Source organism: Lathamus discolor, chromosome 12 (assembly GCF_037157495.1).
Source record: "Lathamus discolor isolate bLatDis1 chromosome 12, bLatDis1.hap1, whole genome shotgun sequence".
In the NCBI taxonomy this organism is placed as follows: Eukaryota; Metazoa; Chordata; class Aves; order Psittaciformes; family Psittacidae; genus Lathamus; species Lathamus discolor.
In genome coordinates this window covers 12639611-12657849 of record NC_088895.1, presented here as the reverse complement: position 1 = coordinate 12657849, position 18239 = coordinate 12639611, and the positions used below count along the sequence as shown (strand labels likewise).

The following is an 18239-nucleotide window of genomic DNA, read 5'->3' as shown; positions in this document are numbered from 1 at the left end:
ACACCACAGGAGTGAAGTTCGTCTGTTTTATTGCTTTGGGAGAGTATTTTGAAGCTCACTGGAAACCAACCCAACCACCCCCAACATCCCCTCACAGAGCTCAAGCCCCCCAAACCCAACCACTGCAAACAGAAAGATAAAAAAGAACAATTCAAAGCAAAGGCGAAGCTGGATTAGAGGTACTTTAACCAGGACTTTGTGAGCTGCTAAAAGGGAACCTACGCAGAATTATAGGCCCTATTGCTTATCTCCTTAACTTCAAATAAGGAGGCATCTCAAGAATTCCTCCATGGTGTTTGGTGACTTCAAAAGTTGTGGTAGCACGGGGGAGAGGAAGTCAAAGCTGTGCATTTCTTGACTATCAACTACTATTAACGACACCACAAAGTGCTCCGGGACTCCTTAACGTGTATTATGAGATGTTCAGTGAGGAATTGTGTAAGTGAGGTGAAAAGGAATGGTTCGTTGTCACCAAGAGCATCTTGTGCTCTTTGGAGCCTTTATCAGGTGAGGTTTGGGTCTCTCTATAACCTCATTCCACTCTAATACAAGGTGTAAGAGAGGAGAAGTCAAGTCCTGCAGTGCTGCAGGTTATTCCCGATGAGCCAGCGCCATCCTGAATTGCAGCAGGCCCTGCTCCATCAGAACCTCTCCACTCTGGAGCCGGGCACCCAGTGCTCACAGCCTCCAAATCAGTTCTGTCACCAAAACCACAGAGTTTTCAAGCCAGACCAGAATCCAGAAAGCAGGCACAAGCTTCGGCTTTATCGTTTTCCAGGCGATGGTTATCTCTGCAAGGGAACGATATTGCAGCTGAAAAAGAAGAGGGCAGAAGGAAACACTGGAAGCTCAGTTCTGGAACAGGCACAGAAGATGTGGCATGGGATGAATCAGAGCCACCACAGCTGCGGGGGGGCTTCATCTGTTCGAAGTGAAAGAGCAGCTTACCCCAGGAGGCCCTTCCCAGCCCAGCGCTTTGGGATCAGCCCCACGTGCACTTTTCTGCCGCCACGGATCACAGTCACGCTCAGGGGCCTCTGAAACGCAGAAGATACCAAGAGAAAGAATAACTTCCCAGCACCAAGGCAACGCTCTTCCTTCTTCTGCCAAAGCACCAGAAGGGTTTAGGCCCAGGGGAGATGCTCTTTAGCAGCACCCACTCCCGTCCCTGCAGCCAGATCTGAAAGAAGAGAGCATTTTGTGTACAGACGTCTCCAGATCTCTCACTTCCACTTTAAAGCACTCGATGGCTGTGGCAGCATCTTTGGTGAGCCCACGGGGGTGGCAGAGCAACACAGCCTGCTGCTGCAGGGAGCCCCCAGGGGAGAGCAGGCAATATGATGCTTGCAGCAAAGAGCACACCCCTCTTAGCTCTCTTCTAACCAGCAGGGATTTGCTCAGTGCTGTCAGAACAAGGCTAAACCAGCACGCACTGAACTTGACGCTGTTTCTGACATGAAAACAACGATGCTGGAGATCTTAGTGAATAGAAAAAGCTGTGGCTAAGGGAGACAGGCGAGAGAGTGCAGGCAGAGCAGAAAGAGCTCACCCCTTCGCTGTGCTGCACCACTGTGGCGATGTTCTGCAGGTTCTGGAAGTTGTTCACGTTGACAGAGCCAAACTCCACAATCTCATCATCCACCTGGAGCCCCTGCACAGAGGCAGAAGAGAGATGAGCGCCTGCCTTCTCCAAAGACAGGAGCATCACCCTTCACCCAGCCACGTGGAAAGAGACGGGCTATGACACTACTCTTGTCCCCATTCAGGCAACTCTCCATGTCCTTGGAAAGCAGCAAGTACTCACTCCTCTGTCCTGTTTTATCATAGAATCACAGAATGGTTTGGGTTGGAAACAGCCTTAAGACCATCTGGTTCCAAACCCTGCCATGGCAGGGGCACCTCACACTAAACCACCCCACCCAAGGCTTCATCCAACCTGGCCTTGAACACTGCCAGGGATGGAGCACTCACAACCTCCCTGGGCAACCCATCCCAGTGCCTCACCACCCTAACAGGAAAGAACTTCTCCCTTATATCCGATCTAAACCTCCCCTGTTTAAGTTTGAACCCATTACCCCTTGTCCTGTCACTACAGTCCCTAACGAAGAGTCCCTCTCCAGAACTACCGAGCCTGGAATGGTCAGTGAGGCCTGGAATGAGCTGTGTGGTGCAAGGATACAGCCGGGAAGAGAACACTTATTCCCTACCCAAGCCCCCAGCTTACTCCCACCTATGACAGGAGGCAGGGAGAGCCGTGCGCTGAGCTCCCCCTCCGTGTCCAGAAGCGCTCCCCAGGAGCTGTCAGACCCCCGGGCTCACCGATACGCCGGCAGGAGACCCCGGGGTCACGGCGTTCACCCTGGCAAAGGGCTGTGGCAGGCTCTGGCTCTGGCTCAGCGCCTCGGCCCTCGCCTCCGCCTCGTCCCGGGCGTGTTTCTCCTTCTCGCGGGCGTGCAGCTGGTGCAGAGCTTCCTCCACCTGCTTCATGAGGGCCTTGTGGTCGTTCTGCAGACCTGCGCGCGCAGCGGGGCACACAAGGAGCACAGCGAGTTACAGCTCAGGGCTCTTGCTCAGAGCGTGTTCCTCCGCACAGCCGTGCGGAGATGCTGGGATGGGCAGCCCGGGCCCCAGCTGGGGCTACCCATAACCTCTGCTGGTGCTGTCTGAGGCGCGGGTGCCAGCCCTGCTCACAGATGTTTGTCTATCGGTAGAAGTTAAGACATAGAAAACTACCCAAAACCTACCCGAAACTTCCCCAAACCACCCCAGCTGTTCTTTACCCCAACTTGATTCTACAAACACCACAATAGTGCTTCACTGAACTTCACAAATCACAGAACCCCAGCCTGGTTTGGGATGAAGGGACCTTAAAGCTCACCCAGCTCCAACCCTGCCACGGGCAGGGACCCCTTCCACTGGAGCAGCTTGCTCCAAGCCCCTGTGTCCAACCTGGCCTTGAGCACTGCCAGGGATGGGGCAGCCACAGCTTCTCTGGGCACCCTGTGCCAGTGCCTCAGCACCCTCGCAGTGAAGAGCTTCTGCCTAAGAGCTCAGCTCAGTCTCCCCTCGGGCAGGTTAAAGCCATTCCCTTGGCCTGTCCCTACAGGCCCTTGTCCCAAGCCCCTCTCCGGGTTTCCTGCAGCCCCTTCAGGCACTGGAGCTGCTCTGCGCTCTCCCCTTCAGGAGCCTTCTCTCCCGCTGCAGAACCACCCCAGCTCCCAGCCCTCTGCCCGGTCCGGAGCGGCCCCGCCGCCCGTCCCTCACTCACAGATGATGTTGTGCCGGGCGGTGCGCACTTGGTACAGGTCGATGTCGTCGCGGGGGAACCCCTCCGCGTCCACCAGCGGCTCGTTCATCCCCACGCCCTTTTGCTGCGAGGGAAGAAGCGTCCGTGGGGCCGCGGGCCGGTGCTGCAGCCCGGCCCCGCGCCCCGCCCGCGCCCCGCCGCACTGACGCTCTCCAGCAGCTCGTAGCAGGCCTTGATCCGCGCCTCCAGCTCGTCCTTGCGCCGCACCAGCTCCTGCACGTCGCTGACCGTGACCGGGCGGCTGCCGCCGGGGGGGTCCATGGCCGCGACAGCCGCGACGGGCGCTGGCAGCGGACAAAGCGCGTCACAGCCGGACGGGCGGGGCGGGGCGGGGCGAGGCTCCGCCCCCACGGGGGTGTGGTGTGACGTAGCGTTGGCAGTGACGCGGCGTTGGCAGCGGCACGTGGTTGCGCGCGGGTGACGGGGCAGCAATGGGCGGCGGCCGCCGGGATGAGGTTCAACAGGGAAGTGCCGGGACCTGCACTTGGGCCACAGCAACCTCCTGGAGCGCTCCAGGTGCAGGGAAGCGCGGCTGGAAACTGCTCCTGGGAAAGGAGCTGGGGTGCTGACTGATGGAGCTGAGCAGGAGCCCAGGTGCCCAGGCAGACAGGAAGCCCCCAGCATCCTGGCCTGCACCAGCACCAGTGCGGCAGCAGGGCCAGGGCAGTGGCTGCTCCCCTGCACTGGGCACTGGTGAGGCTGCACCTCAAATCCTGTGTTCAGCTCTGGGCCCCTCACTACAAGAGAGACATTGAGGGGCTGGAGCGGGGCCAGAGAAGGGCATGGAGCTGGTGCAGGGCCTGGAGCCCAAGTGTGATGGGGAACGCTGAGGGACCTGGGGGGTTCAGATGGAGAAGAGAAGGCTCAGGGGGGACCTGATGGCTCCCTACAAGTGCCTGACGGGAGGATGGAGCCAGGAGGGGCTGGGCTCTGCTCCCAAGGAACAAGGGATGGGACAAGAGGAACCGGCCTCAAGCTGCACCAGGGCAGGATTAGATGGAGCTGAAGAACAATTTCTTCCCCAAAGGGTGCTCAGGCATTGGAACAGGCTGCCCAGGGCAGGGCTGCAGGCACCGTCCCTACAAGTGTTCACACCCCATGGAGACGAGGCCTCGGTGCCATGGGTCAGTGGTGGCCTTGGCAGTGCTGGGAACAGTTGGACTGGATGAGCTTAAAGGTCCCAGTTGGAAATGTTCATGTCCATGCACGCTCACCATCCGCATTCCACCCTGCTGAGCTGCAGCCAGGGCTGCAAAGGACCCCGTGACACCTGGAAGCCACCCATGGGATGACGCTGGTGGATCCCAGCCCAAAGCAAACACACACCCCCCGGTCACAAAGGCTTCGGTTGGGGGTGGGAGAAGGTGGAGCCGAGGAGGAGCTTCCTCGTCCCACCACTATATTAAATGTCCTCCTGTACTTGCACTCTCTCTGCCGCTGTCACATCACCAGGGCACAAAAATGGTGAGGGGCAGCAGATGGGAATCAGACGTTTGGGGTTTAATGGCAAGGGACATCCAGGAGCTTTACTGGGGTTAATCCTGCTTGAATTCAGATGGATTAGTGGCTGTTCTTCATGTAGAAGAGCTGTGCCTCGCACACTGACCTTTGGATCAGAGCTCCATGGGGGCTGAGGTACCCTCCTGAGCCGCTAACATCTCTCTTTCTGCTTCTCTTTCAGACATCTTACACGGACAAGGGAGAAAAGGTAAGAGCCATTGCGTGTCCATGGTCCTGCCCTGCTGCCTGCTGAGAAACATCAGCTGTGTTAGTGCAAATAATACTCATTCCTTACTCCTTGATTATCTGGTACAATCAGAACTAAAACTCCTCTCCGGCTGCACCGCACAGGACGCGGTTCCTCATCGTAAAGCAGCGATAATAATTGGAACCTTTTCATTTCCTTTTTCTCTCTGGTCTGGGAGGCGGGTGACAAATGGGAGGTGGTGGGTCCAGCCCCAGAGCCTAAGCAGGACTTTCATTGCTTACAACATTTATTTCCATTCACCACCTTTTCCCCCTACCAAACGCTTTCCACCCCATGGCTGTCCCCCACAGTGGGTCAGTCGGTGATGGGGAGCAGAGCTCAGTGGCCCAGTGCTGGGGTTGTGTAAGGGTGTTTTGGGGGTAATTAATGTTTAACAGCCAGGCTGGCAGCTCACGGGGAGCACTGGGATGGCTGCAGCGCCAGAGCTGGGGCTTTGCAGCATCCACCTGCAGTGTCCTGCAGTTGTGAAGCACTTTGGAAGCTGCTGCTTCAGGGCAGGAAATGGGGATTCACCTGGTAAACTGAGGCGCTGGCACAGGGTGCCCAGAGAAGCTGTGGCTGCCCCATCCCTGGAAGTGCTCAAGGCCAGGTTGGACACAGGGGCTTGGAGCAAGCTGCTCCAGTGGAAGGGGTCCCTGCCTGTGGCAGGGGTTGGAGCTGGGTGAGCTTTGAGGTCCCTTCAACCCAAACCAGGCTGGGGCTCTATGATTCCGGTGTATTCACAGAAGATGCATTTGCAGTCACAGCCGCTGCTTCTCCCTGGCCTGCAGATGAGCAGCGCTGTGGGAAGGGCTGTGGTGACATCTCTCAGCTCTGTTTTCCCTTTCCCTTTAGCCCCTGCAAGGCCGCTTCATCCATTTCCACTCCATCACCTTCTGGGTCGGCAACGCCAAGCAGGTGAGGCTGCATGTGGCTGGGCACGGGGCAGACACAGATACTGGTTATTGGCTGCTGGGGGGGGCGTTCCATCCCAAAGCTGTCCCTGTCCCACCAGCACGGCCCCGGGCAGTGGCCTTGAGCACCCTTGCGCAAGGCAAGGGGCGCTGCCGGGGGTGTGCGCGGGGAAACACACACTGGGACGTGCACAGGGCCATGGCCACCGGGCTGCAGAGCAATGAGGCCTCGTGACAGCAGCTCTGTGTCACTCACTGCCAAAAGCCACCACTGAATTTAAACCCCTTCTGCTTCAGACCTGAGCTGCTTTTCACCCAGCCTCACAGGTGAACGGGACACAGGCAGGACCATTTTGATGTGGTGACAGCTCCCCACCTGCCAATGGCCATGCATACACCATAGTGGCTGTTCCTCGTGGGCTGTTGGTGATGTTCTGGTTTGGTGGGGGGGGGAGCCCCGTGGAAATGGAGGTTCACAAGCACTGATGTGGCTTCACCTGGGGGGGCTCTCGCCTGCCTGCAGGCTGCATCCTATTACTGCAACAAGCTGGGGTTCGAGGAGCTGGCATACCGGGGGCTGGAGACCGGCAGCAGGGAGGTGGTGTCACACGTCATCAAGCAGGACAAGGTAAGGGGCTGATGCCACTGCCAGGGTGGAAGTCAAGGGGGAATGAGCTGCTGTTGGGCACATGGGTGCTGCCAAAACCCATCTGCACCATTAAACCCTGCACCTCGGATGCCCCTGCCCAAGGCTGGGGCTGCAGCCACGCTGCAGTCTCCATCGCTCGCCTCTCTCTTCCTTGCCAGATCGTGTTTGTCCTCTCATCTGCCCTCAACCCAGGCAATGAAGGTAGGTGTCCTGTGGGGGGGGAAATGGCCATGGTGGAGCAAAGCAGCTCTGCTCATGGCTGTGGCTGCTCTTGCTCCGGGCAGAGATGGGTGAGCACCTGGTGAAGCATGGTGATGGGGTGAAGGACATCGCTTTCGAGGTGGAGGACTGTGACTTCATTGTGCAGGTGAGGCAGCCCCGCGGCTCCATCCCGCACCCTGAAACAGTGAGGAGAGGTGGGGAAGGGCCTGGGGATGTGTCCCCCCAAGCACATTAGAGCTGCAGCACAAGGGGCCCATCTCCTCCTGCACAGAAAGCCAAGGAGCGCGGTGCTGCGGTGCTGAAGGAGCCCTGGGTAGAGGAGGACAAATTCGGGAAGGTGAAGTTCGCGGTGATCCAGACGGTGAGAGCAGGGAGCTGTGGAGCTGAGCCCGCAACAGAGCGGGGTCTGGGGAGCAGCCTGGACCCAGGAGGTCCCAAAAGGCCACAACAGAACCGCTTTCCCCCCTCTTGCAGTACGGTGACACCACTCACACCCTGATAGAAAAGCTCAACTACAGAGGCCTCTTCCTGCCCGGGTACTACCCGCCCCTCTTCAGGGACCCCCTGCTGCCAAAGCTGTGAGTGCTTCCCAGAAGGTTCTGCCCGGCTCTTTGTCACTGTGTGCCCATGGGATGTGCCACCAAGGGGCAGGATGGGACCCCACTGTGCTGTGGTGTGCTCCTGAGCCCAGCTGAGGGTCACCCCTGGCTTCCCCCTGCAGACCAAGCGCCAAGCTCAACTTCATTGACCACGTTGTGGGGAACCAGCCTGACCTCCAGATGGTCCCAGTGGCAGACTGGTAAGAGTGGGGTGGAGCAGCAGCACCACTCGCTGGGCTCATGTTTCTGATGGCAGGGGCTGTGGCTAATTAAGCCAGAGCTTAATTAGTGAGAGGATGGAGCGAGGGACTTGATGGTGCCCTTTGTGGCCTGGGCAGGTACCAGAAGAACCTGCTCTTCCACCGCTTCTGGTCAGTGGATGACAAGCAGCTGCACACGGAGTTCAGCGCCCTGCGCTCTATCGTGGTCACCAACTATGAAGAGACCATTAAGATGCCCATCAATGAGCCAGCGTTTGGCAAGAAGAAATCCCAGATTCAGGTGAGTGGATGCTCATGGTTGATCCATCAAGGCTGCTACTGCCTGGAGTGGGGCTTTGATGAAAGCAAAGGGACCAAGGGGTCAGTGATTTGAAGCTGATGCTGACTGGAAGGCAGCCCTGGCTCTGGCTCAGGTTCCTGGGAGAACCACCAGGACAGAGCTGTTTTACCCCTGATCTCAACAACAGTGTCTTCATTTCATGGTGTCCTGAGCTGATTTTGCTGTCATGACTTCAGCCCCCACTCAGCCTTCTGCACGCTGTAGCTGTGCTGCCACTAACATGGTGACACTTTCTCTCTGTAGGAATACATCGATTACTATGGAGGGGCTGGAGTGCAGCACATCGCACTGAACACATCCGACATCATCTCAGCAGTGAGTGCAGCTCCTGTCCTGTCCTGCTGGGCACAGACCTTGTCACAGGGCTGCTGGGCTGAGCCACCACAGCACATCACCCACCTCTCCCTGGGGCAGATGCTGCTCTGGATTGAGCCCAGCTGCTGCTGAGCACTTGTTTTGGGCTCCTCTCTAGACCAAAGGGCCTCCAGAGGTTCTGGTGGGTCAGGGAGGGATGAAGCATCCTTGCACGGTGGCAAACTCTCTGCATTGCCTGGAGAGGGCATCTTGGGTCCTCCTGTTCCTGGTGCCCAAAGTGAGATGGTAGGACAGGTCCCCACACAAGGTTGGCCAAAGCCATGGGTTGGCCACAGCCATCAGGTTGCCTCCTGATGCTGCCTGTCCCAGGCAATGCTCTTGACACAAACCTCTACCACAAACCAGCCCCATGCCTGACCAACCCCAGGGTCTCTCCTGCCTTGCAGATCACCAACTTGAAGCAACGAGGTGTGCAGTTCATGGATGTCCCGTCCAGCTACTACCAGATGCTGCGGGAGAGGCTGAAAACTGCCAAAATCAAAGTGAAGGAGAACATCGACAAGCTGGCGGTGAGTGAAACCGGCCTGAGAGGCAAAAGGTTTGCCAGGGGCTAGGCCAGCTCCATGGAGCGTTTTGCAGGGATGAGGGTGACACAAAGGGATCCCCTTGCTCCTGTTTCTTTCCTCCAGGAACTGAAAATCCTGGTGGATTTTGATGAGAAAGGCTACTTGCTCCAGATCTTCACCAAACCTGTTCAAGACAGACCCACGGTCTTCCTGGAGGTCATCCAGCGGCACAACCACCAGGTTGGTGAGGATTTCACATGGATCTTGGCTTTAAGACCTCAGGGCCATCACATACCATCACCCAGGCAGATCTTGGTGCTGCTCTTTGCTGGCCACATTGGAGATGAAGGACCTGCTGCCCATCCCCATGGTCTCTCATGTTGCTGTCATCTCCACAGGGCTTCGGTGCCGGGAACTTCAAGTCTCTGTTTGAAGCCATCGAAATGGATCAAGATGCAAGAGGAAACCTGACTGTGCTGGAGCCCAACGGGGAGACCAGCTGCATCTAAGAGGGGGCAGAAAACAGCCTCAGCCCTCATGAGCCGAGTCACAAATGAACTGGGGAACAGCCCCTGTTTTGGTAAATACCCAGTCCCAAGTGCCATGAAGCCAGGGAAGCTGCTGCCAAGTTGGAAGTGCAGAAGGACTCAACACCTACCCCAGCCCAGCTGAAGACCTGCAACTATGGAGGAAGAGAGAAGAAACAACTGGGAGTATTTAAATTTAGTGTAGCCAAGGTTTTCTGTTAGGTTTAGGACCGCAGGAAGCTGGGAGAGGAAAGCTTGGAGGCCTTGGCCTCTGTGCATCCCATTTTGTGAGGGTTTAATTGCTTTCAGACTCGAATTAGCTGAGGTTAAACACATGGGTTTAGGATAGCTACAACATTCTGGAACGAGACTTTATGTGATTTACCTATTTCAGCCTTCACAAGGAAACAGTCTTGCTCTAATACCTGTAAATTCCTGCGTTAATGAACGGTTGGGTTTTCTCCCATGTTCCAAGAAGGAATTGCTGGCATCGGCACGGATTCCTTGGCTCACATCCTGGTTGCACATGCAAAGCTCCCTCTGCGCATCGCTCTGGTGTTGTCACTGTTCTTTGAAAGGGGACCTTCCCCAGTCACACGATTAAACCCTTTTCTGTCACAGCTTGAGTTCCTCATACCTCACATGTGTCAGGCTGGAGCCTCTACCCTGTGTTCATGTGGCTGCAGGTCAACTGCTCCCTGAGGACCCCACAGACCTCAGCACGCAACTGCTGAAGAACACCTCAGGGTCTCCTAATGCTGCACATCTCCCTCCACAGCTTCCCTGCTCCCATTACCCAGCACTGAAGCTGCTCAAACCCTGAGTAGCCAAAGGCCCTGCCAAGCCCTTGGCTCAGGACAGGCTCCTTAGACCAGCTCCATCCAGCCACCCTCCAGGCTGAGCCCTGCTGCCTCCTGCCCCACACAGGTTGTCCTGCATCCGCATCCCTTCCAACACAGTGGCCAGTGACAGAAACCAAGAACCAAGCTGGGAAGTCATCTACAGCCTAAGTTCTTTCTTATCTCTTTCATTCCCTCCTCCATCAGCCACACCATTCACCTCTGCTCTGGGTGTCTTTTCTAAAGCTCAGAGAAGCCACTTTGGCCACCACCATGTTCACAGCAGCAACCCCCAGTGAGGGAGGGCGTCACATGGCAGCTCCAGGCTGTGCTTTCATCCACATCAAACCTCAGTGGTTCCCCCTCCTGCAAACCACAGGTAACAGGATTCACTTCAGGTGTGAATAAACTGATTTAAACCGAAGAAACCAAAGGGCCTCTGACCCAAACCAGCTACACCAACACCCGCTTGGCAGGTTAAGAACTTTCTCTTCCACGAAGTTAAAACAGTGATTAAGAAAAGGTGAATTCAGAGAAATCCAGGAGCAGAGACCCCTCACAGGCCTGGGCTGCACCACTGAGGGCAGATGGGACAGGGACACCCAGCACCGTGGCAGGGGCTTCAGCTCTTAAGGGTTGTAAGAATGTTTAATACTAAGACAATTTTAAGTTTATAAACTTAAATCACTCACATATTTCTTTCATGCAGTAGAATGTTGCTCAAAGTAATCTGTCATTTCCTGCTCACCAGAATTGATAGCTTCAGTTAACTTTGCTGATACTCAGCTCTTTGGACTGCTCTCTTTCTGGATCTGGTTCCTTTTGCTCACCCGGTTCCAGCATGGGTCTGAGAGCAAAGAGCTGCCCTGGCTGTACATTAAGCACAACATAAATTTTTCTGTAAGAAAAGTCAGTATATTTATGGTTTCCTTTATAAAAGTTACTATAATACAATGGTACATAGTATTCAATTCACAAAAATATGAACAAATATATACAGCATGACACATCCACAACAAAAACACTTTCTTCAAAACAAGATACATACTGGTGACAGATTCTATATGCACAAAACATTCCTAAATTTATAAACTGGCTTAACGAAAGAAAAAGCAGAAATCCTAAATCTTCAAAGCAGAGTTGGGGTTTCTTTTCTTTTTGTTTGTTAAAGGAACTTAAAAAGAACAAAAAGGATTTGATTTTCATTAATTGCAAACCATTTGACTTACCTCCTTCTAAAGGAGGGCCCTTATTTTCACACTGTGAATTGAACCAACCGGACAACTGCAACGATTGGGAGCGGGGGTTGTTCTTTCCACTTTGCTTTTACAACAGCCCACTGGGTTTAGAGTGCCCGTTCCGCTGTGTTTCGTTTCACTTGGACAAATACTACAGTGGCAATTAAGGAGGAAACTCATGAAAACAAAACACAAATATTAACTTGAAAACAATCCAGTTGCAAACTCGCTTAAATACGCTTTAGGTTGTCTATTAGACTGTACACATTTCCTCGCTTGAAATAAATAGATTTTGCACATTAGGTTTCAGACGGAGGGGAGGGGAAAGAAGAAGCCTTGACTTGGCAATTTTTTTGTCTTCAGTTTCTTAATGCTTCTAATTCCATCTATTTATTTGACAAAAACCCCCGTATTTATACAGAATTTACATTATACAAAGCTTGACACAAGCTGTAAATGCCACCAGCTCCTTTGCTATACTGAAGTCCTTCTTCCTCCCCATCTTCTCGACATGATTTAGAGCTGGGATCTGTTTAAAAAGAACTCCAAATTACAATAGTCACTTTTAATAAATTATTTACATGCTCTTGAAGTACAAAGAAATCAGCAAAAAAATTTTCAACATGTTTCTACAAGAAACAGTGTCTGAAGAGAAGATTCTTGACTTTGCCTATGTACAGAAGATGCATTTTTTTTCTTTTTGATACTTCAAAATCCTTTTTTCCTTAAATTTTTATTTTATACAGAAATGCACTGAAATGATCCCTGAAAAAGGTCACAAAAACCGGAACTGAAAGTACTGTTTGTTGGAGTTTAAAAATGGTTTTGTTTTTCCTTGTAGAAATAAGCTGCTCTATACAATATAAATATCTGCAAGATGAGCCCCTTCCCCTCCCAGACCCCCCAGCAATCACAGACCACTTATTGGGACCAACCTGGAATTGCAAACAGGGGGGAAGAACCGAATGGATAAACAAAGGTGTTGGGCAGCAGCAGGCAGGACCTGCAAGCACAGAGCTCACTTCCTAGGAACTCCAACCGTGGAGGCATCTGCACCCTGAACCCCAGCCAGCTTCACACTGGGAAACTAAAGGTTTAAGTTCTAATTCCAGAGCTTTTGCACTGTTCTCTTGGGTCATTTCACCTGGGGAGACAGAATTCTGCAGGGAGCATAAGGTCTCTTTTTGGCCTTAGGTTTCAATTTAGGTGAAAATAAACTGGGGACAGGCTTTCCAGCAACCAAAACAACTTCAGTAAATCTCTCTGTAAAGCAGCATATGCTGGTGAGGTTTCTTTTTAGTCCTTGCCACTATTTCCATGGGGTGCCTGTGCTGACTACAGAGGCAAACACTGGGTCTCATCCAGGCTGGGGTGTGAATCGCACACCTACTGCCTTTCCCTCATCTCACCCCTTTCTAAGTACAAGCCAAAGGGCCCAGGAGGGATTAGAGAGGTATCTGTATGGGGCTGCCTTCCAAAACCACGTCCGTGGCTGCAGGGCTCCCCTGTCCTGATGAGACCCCACCAGCGTGCCGGGACAGAGCAGCCACAGGCAACTGCAGCAGCTCATGGAAATCACTAAACCACACACAGAATCCTCACTGTAAGATAATTTGGTTTGGGAATGGGGCAGTTTTGGAGTCTGAGACAAGAGCTGCACAGGTAGGACTCTGCAAGCCAAGATTTATGGGGGAGAAAAGCCTCAGGTTTGGCTTTGAGACCAGACTAACGTGGTTTTTCAGAAGTCCAACAGCTCTGTTTCCTACTGGGAAACTACTGGGAGCCTGGTTCTTCCAAAAACTCATGTTGTTTGTCTGGCATCCTAAAACCAGATGGGTTACAGGCAGTTTTAGAAGTACCCAAGTGACTTAGGTACCCAAATCCCTTTGGTACTCCTAAAACTGCAGTGAAGAACCCCAACCTGCAGGTCTTTTTTCAGAAGACCGCAACCTGCCTCCTTCCCACCTCTCCGCAACAAAGATTAAGGCAAACCACAGGGGCTAATCCCATCCAGAGCACACTGACATGCTGGGAAATGCAACACTGTCAATGGGTACATAGGGGCTGAGCCATTTAGGGTGTCTTTGCCCCCACAAAACCACCGTTAATGCACTGGTCTGATGGACCAGAGAGGAAGAAGGCCAAGGACATCGGCAGAACTGCCACACGCAGGGGCTTCAGTTCTAAGAAACAGGAAACTTCTGTGCATTTCCTAAGTTTTGAAAGTAAAAGGCCAAGCTGCACAGCTGCCAGCTGGAGCATCAACACAAGATGAACCTGACTTAACCAAAGAATACAACAAAATTGAGAAACAGGTTTAGCTCCCAAATGCTCCTGCCATCGCTGCAGTTACAACCAATGTTCAGCGACAGAAACTAGTTGTGCTTCTCATAGTTTTAGGTTCTGGGTCACTGTTACCCAACTGCTGGAGAGGTTTATAAAGTTGGGGCAGGGGTGGGGGGAAACAACAAACCAAACCAAAACCAAGAGATGAGACTATGGGCTCTCCAATCTCAACAACAATCTCCTCACCTCAGACAGAAATACAGGCAGTATTAAGGCAGCTCGTAGCAGTCTGTGTGTTCCTATTCTTTCCAGCTTTTTGTCTGAAGAAGTGCAGTGTGGGCCTGGCAGCTCCATGTAACAGCTGGAAAACCTCCCAGGAAACTCTTTTGCAAGGTGGTAACCTCTGATGGCGAAGCTGTGGTGACAGAGGAATTATCCCTGATTTTGGAAGGCTACAAGAACACAGCTGTGCAATTTGTTCTGTTGGGGAGAAGATGTTTCGTTACACAGATCATCTTCCCATTTCATAATGACATTGCAACCTCCCCTTAGAAGCCAATTGAAAAGGTTTTAGTACAATTCATCTCTACTTTTAAAGCAGGAGAAGTTCAATGCAAGTTGAAAAAGTGATCCTGTCTATACCTGAATGGTCATTTAACATTTCCAGATCACATCCAAAGAAGTATTTCTTTGGTGCTTTGCCCCATTTTTAAATGGGACCTCTCAAAGAGCTGCAGCCTTCACCTCAGCACATCTACAAGGACAAAATATATCAAAAAGTAATTTCAAAACATGCCTTCCCAATTTAAAGAAGCATTCATTTTCATGCTGTAGATGGGGGAGGACAGGATTCTCCCAGGGACACTTTTACTATGTTCTTATTGGAAAGATAGGACCACCCCAGGCCAAGTTACTGAGTAACAGAGGGAGGAGAGCAGCGCCGTGCAGCTTGTTCCTATCACAGGAGGCATTTCCCATATTCAAGGACAGAGCAAATACTCCACATACAAGCTGAAAGGGCAGGGAAATGCAGACAAAAATGAGAGAAAATTAACACAAGACACACATCAGCCTGTTTCCCATCTACAGGAAGGAAATCCTATCAAAAACGTGGGCCATAGTGCATGCTTCCAAGGAGGGTAAGATCCCTACAGTGCAAACATGGGCTGAATTGTCCACTTAATCTCAGCTTCAGCCTTTTTTTTGCATGCAAGACAAACCGATCTCCAAGAAACAGGCATCCCCGAAGGCCACACACCGTGCCACAATGCTACAGCAACACAACTGACTCGACTCCTTACTAGTCATTGTGGTATCCACGTATTTTTTCACGTACAGGTGCAGAGGTTTTGATCCCCCAATATACCAGCATGGCATATGAAAATTAGAGACAAGCCCAAGGCGTTGAGGTCTGCAGCTGACCTGGCTCTTCCCCAGGTGTCTGGCTTAGGGGGACTTGTTCAGGCTCATCCCTAACGAAAAGGCAGGACAGTTCACCTGGAGTCTGGTTGCAGACACGTCTCCGTACATACACACACCCTATCACACACACACACAGCCCCATTCACACCCCCTCAAGCCTCTGGCTTCCTCTGTAACATCAACCTTACATTTATTTACAGCTTACTCTGAGAAATCTGTGCAATTTCAGCCAATCAAGCTCCCAACAAACCCTATATGGCATTTTCAGTCTCTGCTTCACATTTAAACGTTGAATGTTTTTTTCAACCAACAGAACTGATGAGAAAAAGGTAGCAGCATTGATGAAAAGATGAAGGTTTAGAAAAACAATTGAAAAAAAAAAAAGAAAAAGGTACCATTATTCCATTCTGGAGCATTACTGTAGGGACTGAACAGAGAAGCTAGTGTTTGGATAGACCATGCCACAAAATGGTTATCACCTTTTTGTGTGCGCGTAGGATCTGAAAAGGAAAGAGCACCTGAAACATGAACAGTCCTCGTAAGCGTGTGCGCTTTTGCTGTCATTCATGATCCTGGCAGAAGTGCGAAACTTGGGGTTTTTCTTCTCTTTTTTCCTCTCTTTTTTAATTTTTTTTTCCTTTTTGATTTTTTGTTCCTTTTTTTCCTGTTTTTTTTTTTTTGTTTTGTTTTTCCTTTTTTATTTGGCAAAGTGCAACCACACCTGGTTACCACAGTTTTGACATGGCCGAAGGTGCAAGTGTGATGAGAAACCTTGAGTTCAGTTCAGGGTTCCCCTGCAGTTCTCAGAGCCACAGAGACATGGGATTTTTACATCCTCAATTGGAAACTTGTAGTCATAGGTAATTTCCTCATTCACATTGATGTGCTGTTTGGAGTAGATGACAATCTTCTTTTGAGACTCCACCGTGATCACTTTAGCATAGCAATTTGGCTGCAAGGGTGATAGAACAGGTAATGATTTAGGTTCCTGATGGCTGTAGCTTCCCAGTCTCCACAATTATTCCAAGCTAAAATAAAACAGGGCAGTCCTTTCCTTATATAGCCTCAGTCATGCTTCCAGAGTGCAAACCCAGGGAAAGCTGACAGAGGGAGGCATGAAGCCAGAAAACAGAGATCCCCCAAAATACCATATTCTGGTCATCTGTGGTACAGAGGAGCTTGGATGATGCTCCACCAAGTCTGTCACAGGTTAAGAGCAGCTCAACTAATGCTTAATAATTTGCTCAGGCAGCTAAGCCTTTGAGTGTAGACTGCAATACAGAGCAGACAAGAAAGCAGCTTCTCTAATTGCCAGGGCAGAAAACATTTTTCCAGTCTGGGCACTAGAAGGAGACTGCTCCCACTGAATAACAATACTGAAATTCAGCTTAAAGAAATATTTGTTAGAGAGGTTTGAACAGTGTCCATCAGGGTCTCCCAACACAGTCAGGAGGATTCTGAGTGCTCTTTGTCTTGCTGCGTGTTCTATTTATTGTGTCTCATAAATCTCTTTATGCTGGTTTAGACTCTGATTTGCTGCAGCTCATTGACATTTAATCACAACCCTGTGACCCCCTGCTACTTCTGAACATGGCCCCAATCAAAGTCAGCAAGGACTCGATGGGTTTCTCAGGATGGCAGAGCACAATTCTATGCAAACCCCTGGTACTTACATTGCAGCTGTGATTAATGAACCTGGCGAAGTTTCCGCACTTCGTGGCATCGATGATGGTGTCATGATCCACTCGGAACATGTAACTGCTCCCGATGCCTTCATCCTCGTATCGCTTTTCACGCATGTCAGCAATGACCTACACAAAACCCCATGGGTCAGGACACGTTGCAGAAGCGATCCATGAGCAGAGACCTATACAACGCTGTGCTTGTGTCACTCAACAGATACATGACCCCAAATGCCTCAAGAGAACACAAACCTAACTGAAATCAGAAGCTCAGGATGGGTTTAGCTCCTCAGGATTTGAGTGCTTAGTTTTTATGGGTTGCTGAAAATCCCACCTTTGTACTTCCAAGCCACATGCCAACCCCTGCCTATGTGATGTAGCTAACTCTTTAGAGCAGTGACTCCAACCCCTGCTGTCATACTCAAGCACTTCTCTCAGGGCTGCTTTTTGCTCGGGTTTCACCCACAGTCCAGCTTACCTGCCTGATGTTCTGACCCACGTATTCAATCACCATCTCATCAGCTGCAATGGGCTCCATAGCAAAAAGGCCCCAGTCATGGATGTGGCTCTTACAGAATTTTAGCTTTTTCTTCCGGAACTGCATGAAGAGAATGCCCCAAACCCTGAATCAGTCACAGCACAGAAAGGGAAAGGCTGTCCCGAGATCCAGCATCTGCAGCACAAGCAGCACTGGGGTACTTCAACCTGATTTTAGTTTCCTTCTATCTCATGGTGACAAGAAGGCAGGATAGATGTCATGGGAGGCCCCACAAAGTTGCACTACTTAAGGGTTTTTTTACCACTGACCACACTATGGGGAGAGCAAACCCTTTGAGGCCATCAGTCTCAGTTCTGCATAACCCTGATGGCTCAAGCTCTGTAATCACCATATACTCATTTATAGCCATAATCTCTGCTTCTCATAAGTAAGCATACTGTACTAAGTGTCATATTTTCCCTGTAACTGCTCTGTCCCTATTTCATTAGGTAAATTATTTGTGTTGCACATTATATTAAGTTGTGTTGTTGTATCAAGTTGTATTACATCAAATACAGGAATGCCAGATACCAGTCAATCCTCCATCACACAGAGCAGTGCCCAATGCTGAGATGGGCATCACTGAGGTGAAACCAACCTGACAGGAGATCCCCTGCCCTGGCCTCAGCCTGCTCCAAACCAGACCCTGCCCAAAGCAGCAATCCATGGGTGACCTACCTTGAGCTGGTTGAACTTGAGCAGGTCACTGTCACAGCTACCAGTGAAGGAGGAGAGGAGCCTGCGCTGCTCTGACCGTCTCTCGGAGCCAGCCCGGGTAGAAGCATGAGGTTGGGCAGGGATGCTCATACCCTGAGAGGACAAATTGG

The 18239-nt window shown here is 51.6% G+C and overlaps 3 protein-coding genes across 3 annotated transcripts in view; 1 reads left to right on the top strand and 2 right to left on the bottom strand.

Annotated features, from left to right (window-relative positions):
- Nucleotides 1-12: 12 nt before the first annotated feature.
- PSMD9 (proteasome 26S subunit, non-ATPase 9) lies at nucleotides 13-3647 on the bottom strand. The gene is made up of 6 exons (XM_065692252.1): nucleotides 3455-3647; nucleotides 3269-3371; nucleotides 2320-2513; nucleotides 1550-1651; nucleotides 949-1037; nucleotides 13-813 (listed from the first exon to the last, which is right to left on the bottom strand). Exons 1-6 carry the CDS (start codon nucleotides 3566-3568, stop codon nucleotides 786-788), a joined length of 630 nt encoding a protein of 209 aa, XP_065548324.1. The 5' UTR covers nucleotides 3569-3647; the 3' UTR covers nucleotides 13-785.
- Nucleotides 3648-4580: 933 nt separating this feature from the next.
- On the top strand, nucleotides 4581-10027 carry HPD (4-hydroxyphenylpyruvate dioxygenase). Its single transcript, XM_065692194.1, is given in 15 exon segments — nucleotides 4581-4733; nucleotides 4736-4771; nucleotides 4989-5015; nucleotides 5910-5972; nucleotides 6492-6596; nucleotides 6776-6818; nucleotides 6902-6984; nucleotides 7111-7200; nucleotides 7314-7417; nucleotides 7561-7638; nucleotides 7777-7939; nucleotides 8243-8314; nucleotides 8761-8883; nucleotides 9004-9120; nucleotides 9279-10027. Coding segments are annotated over 15 exon segments (1353 nt in total). The 5' UTR covers nucleotides 4581-4595; the 3' UTR covers nucleotides 9390-10027.
- A 1112-nt stretch (nucleotides 10028-11139) lies between these two features.
- The window catches only part of SETD1B (SET domain containing 1B, histone lysine methyltransferase), a 52575-nt gene continuing 45475 nt past the window's right edge, over nucleotides 11140-18239 (bottom strand). Inside the window, exons 15-18 of the mRNA XM_065692193.1 lie at nucleotides 18091-18222; nucleotides 17353-17472; nucleotides 16866-17003; nucleotides 11140-16144 (exon numbers count right to left, since the gene is read on the bottom strand). Of these exons, the coding sequence (XP_065548265.1) occupies nucleotides 15971-16144; nucleotides 16866-17003; nucleotides 17353-17472; nucleotides 18091-18222 (564 nt within the window). The 3' untranslated portion in view covers nucleotides 11140-15970. The remainder of the gene's footprint in view (nucleotides 16145-16865; nucleotides 17004-17352; nucleotides 17473-18090; nucleotides 18223-18239) is intronic.

Coding starts and splice junctions, on each gene's coding strand:
- PSMD9 (XM_065692252.1), bottom strand. CDS start 3,568: ATGGACCCCCCCGGCGGCAGCCGCCCGGTCACGGTCAGCGACGTGCAG. Junction 1,652..2,319: donor GGTCTCCTGCCGGCGTATCG/GTGAGCCCGGGG, acceptor GCCTCTGTGCAG/GGGCTCCAGGTGGATGATGA. Junction 1,038..1,549: donor TGGTGCAGCACAGCGAAGGG/GTGAGCTCTTTC, acceptor TCTGCGTTTCAG/AGGCCCCTGAGCGTGACTGT.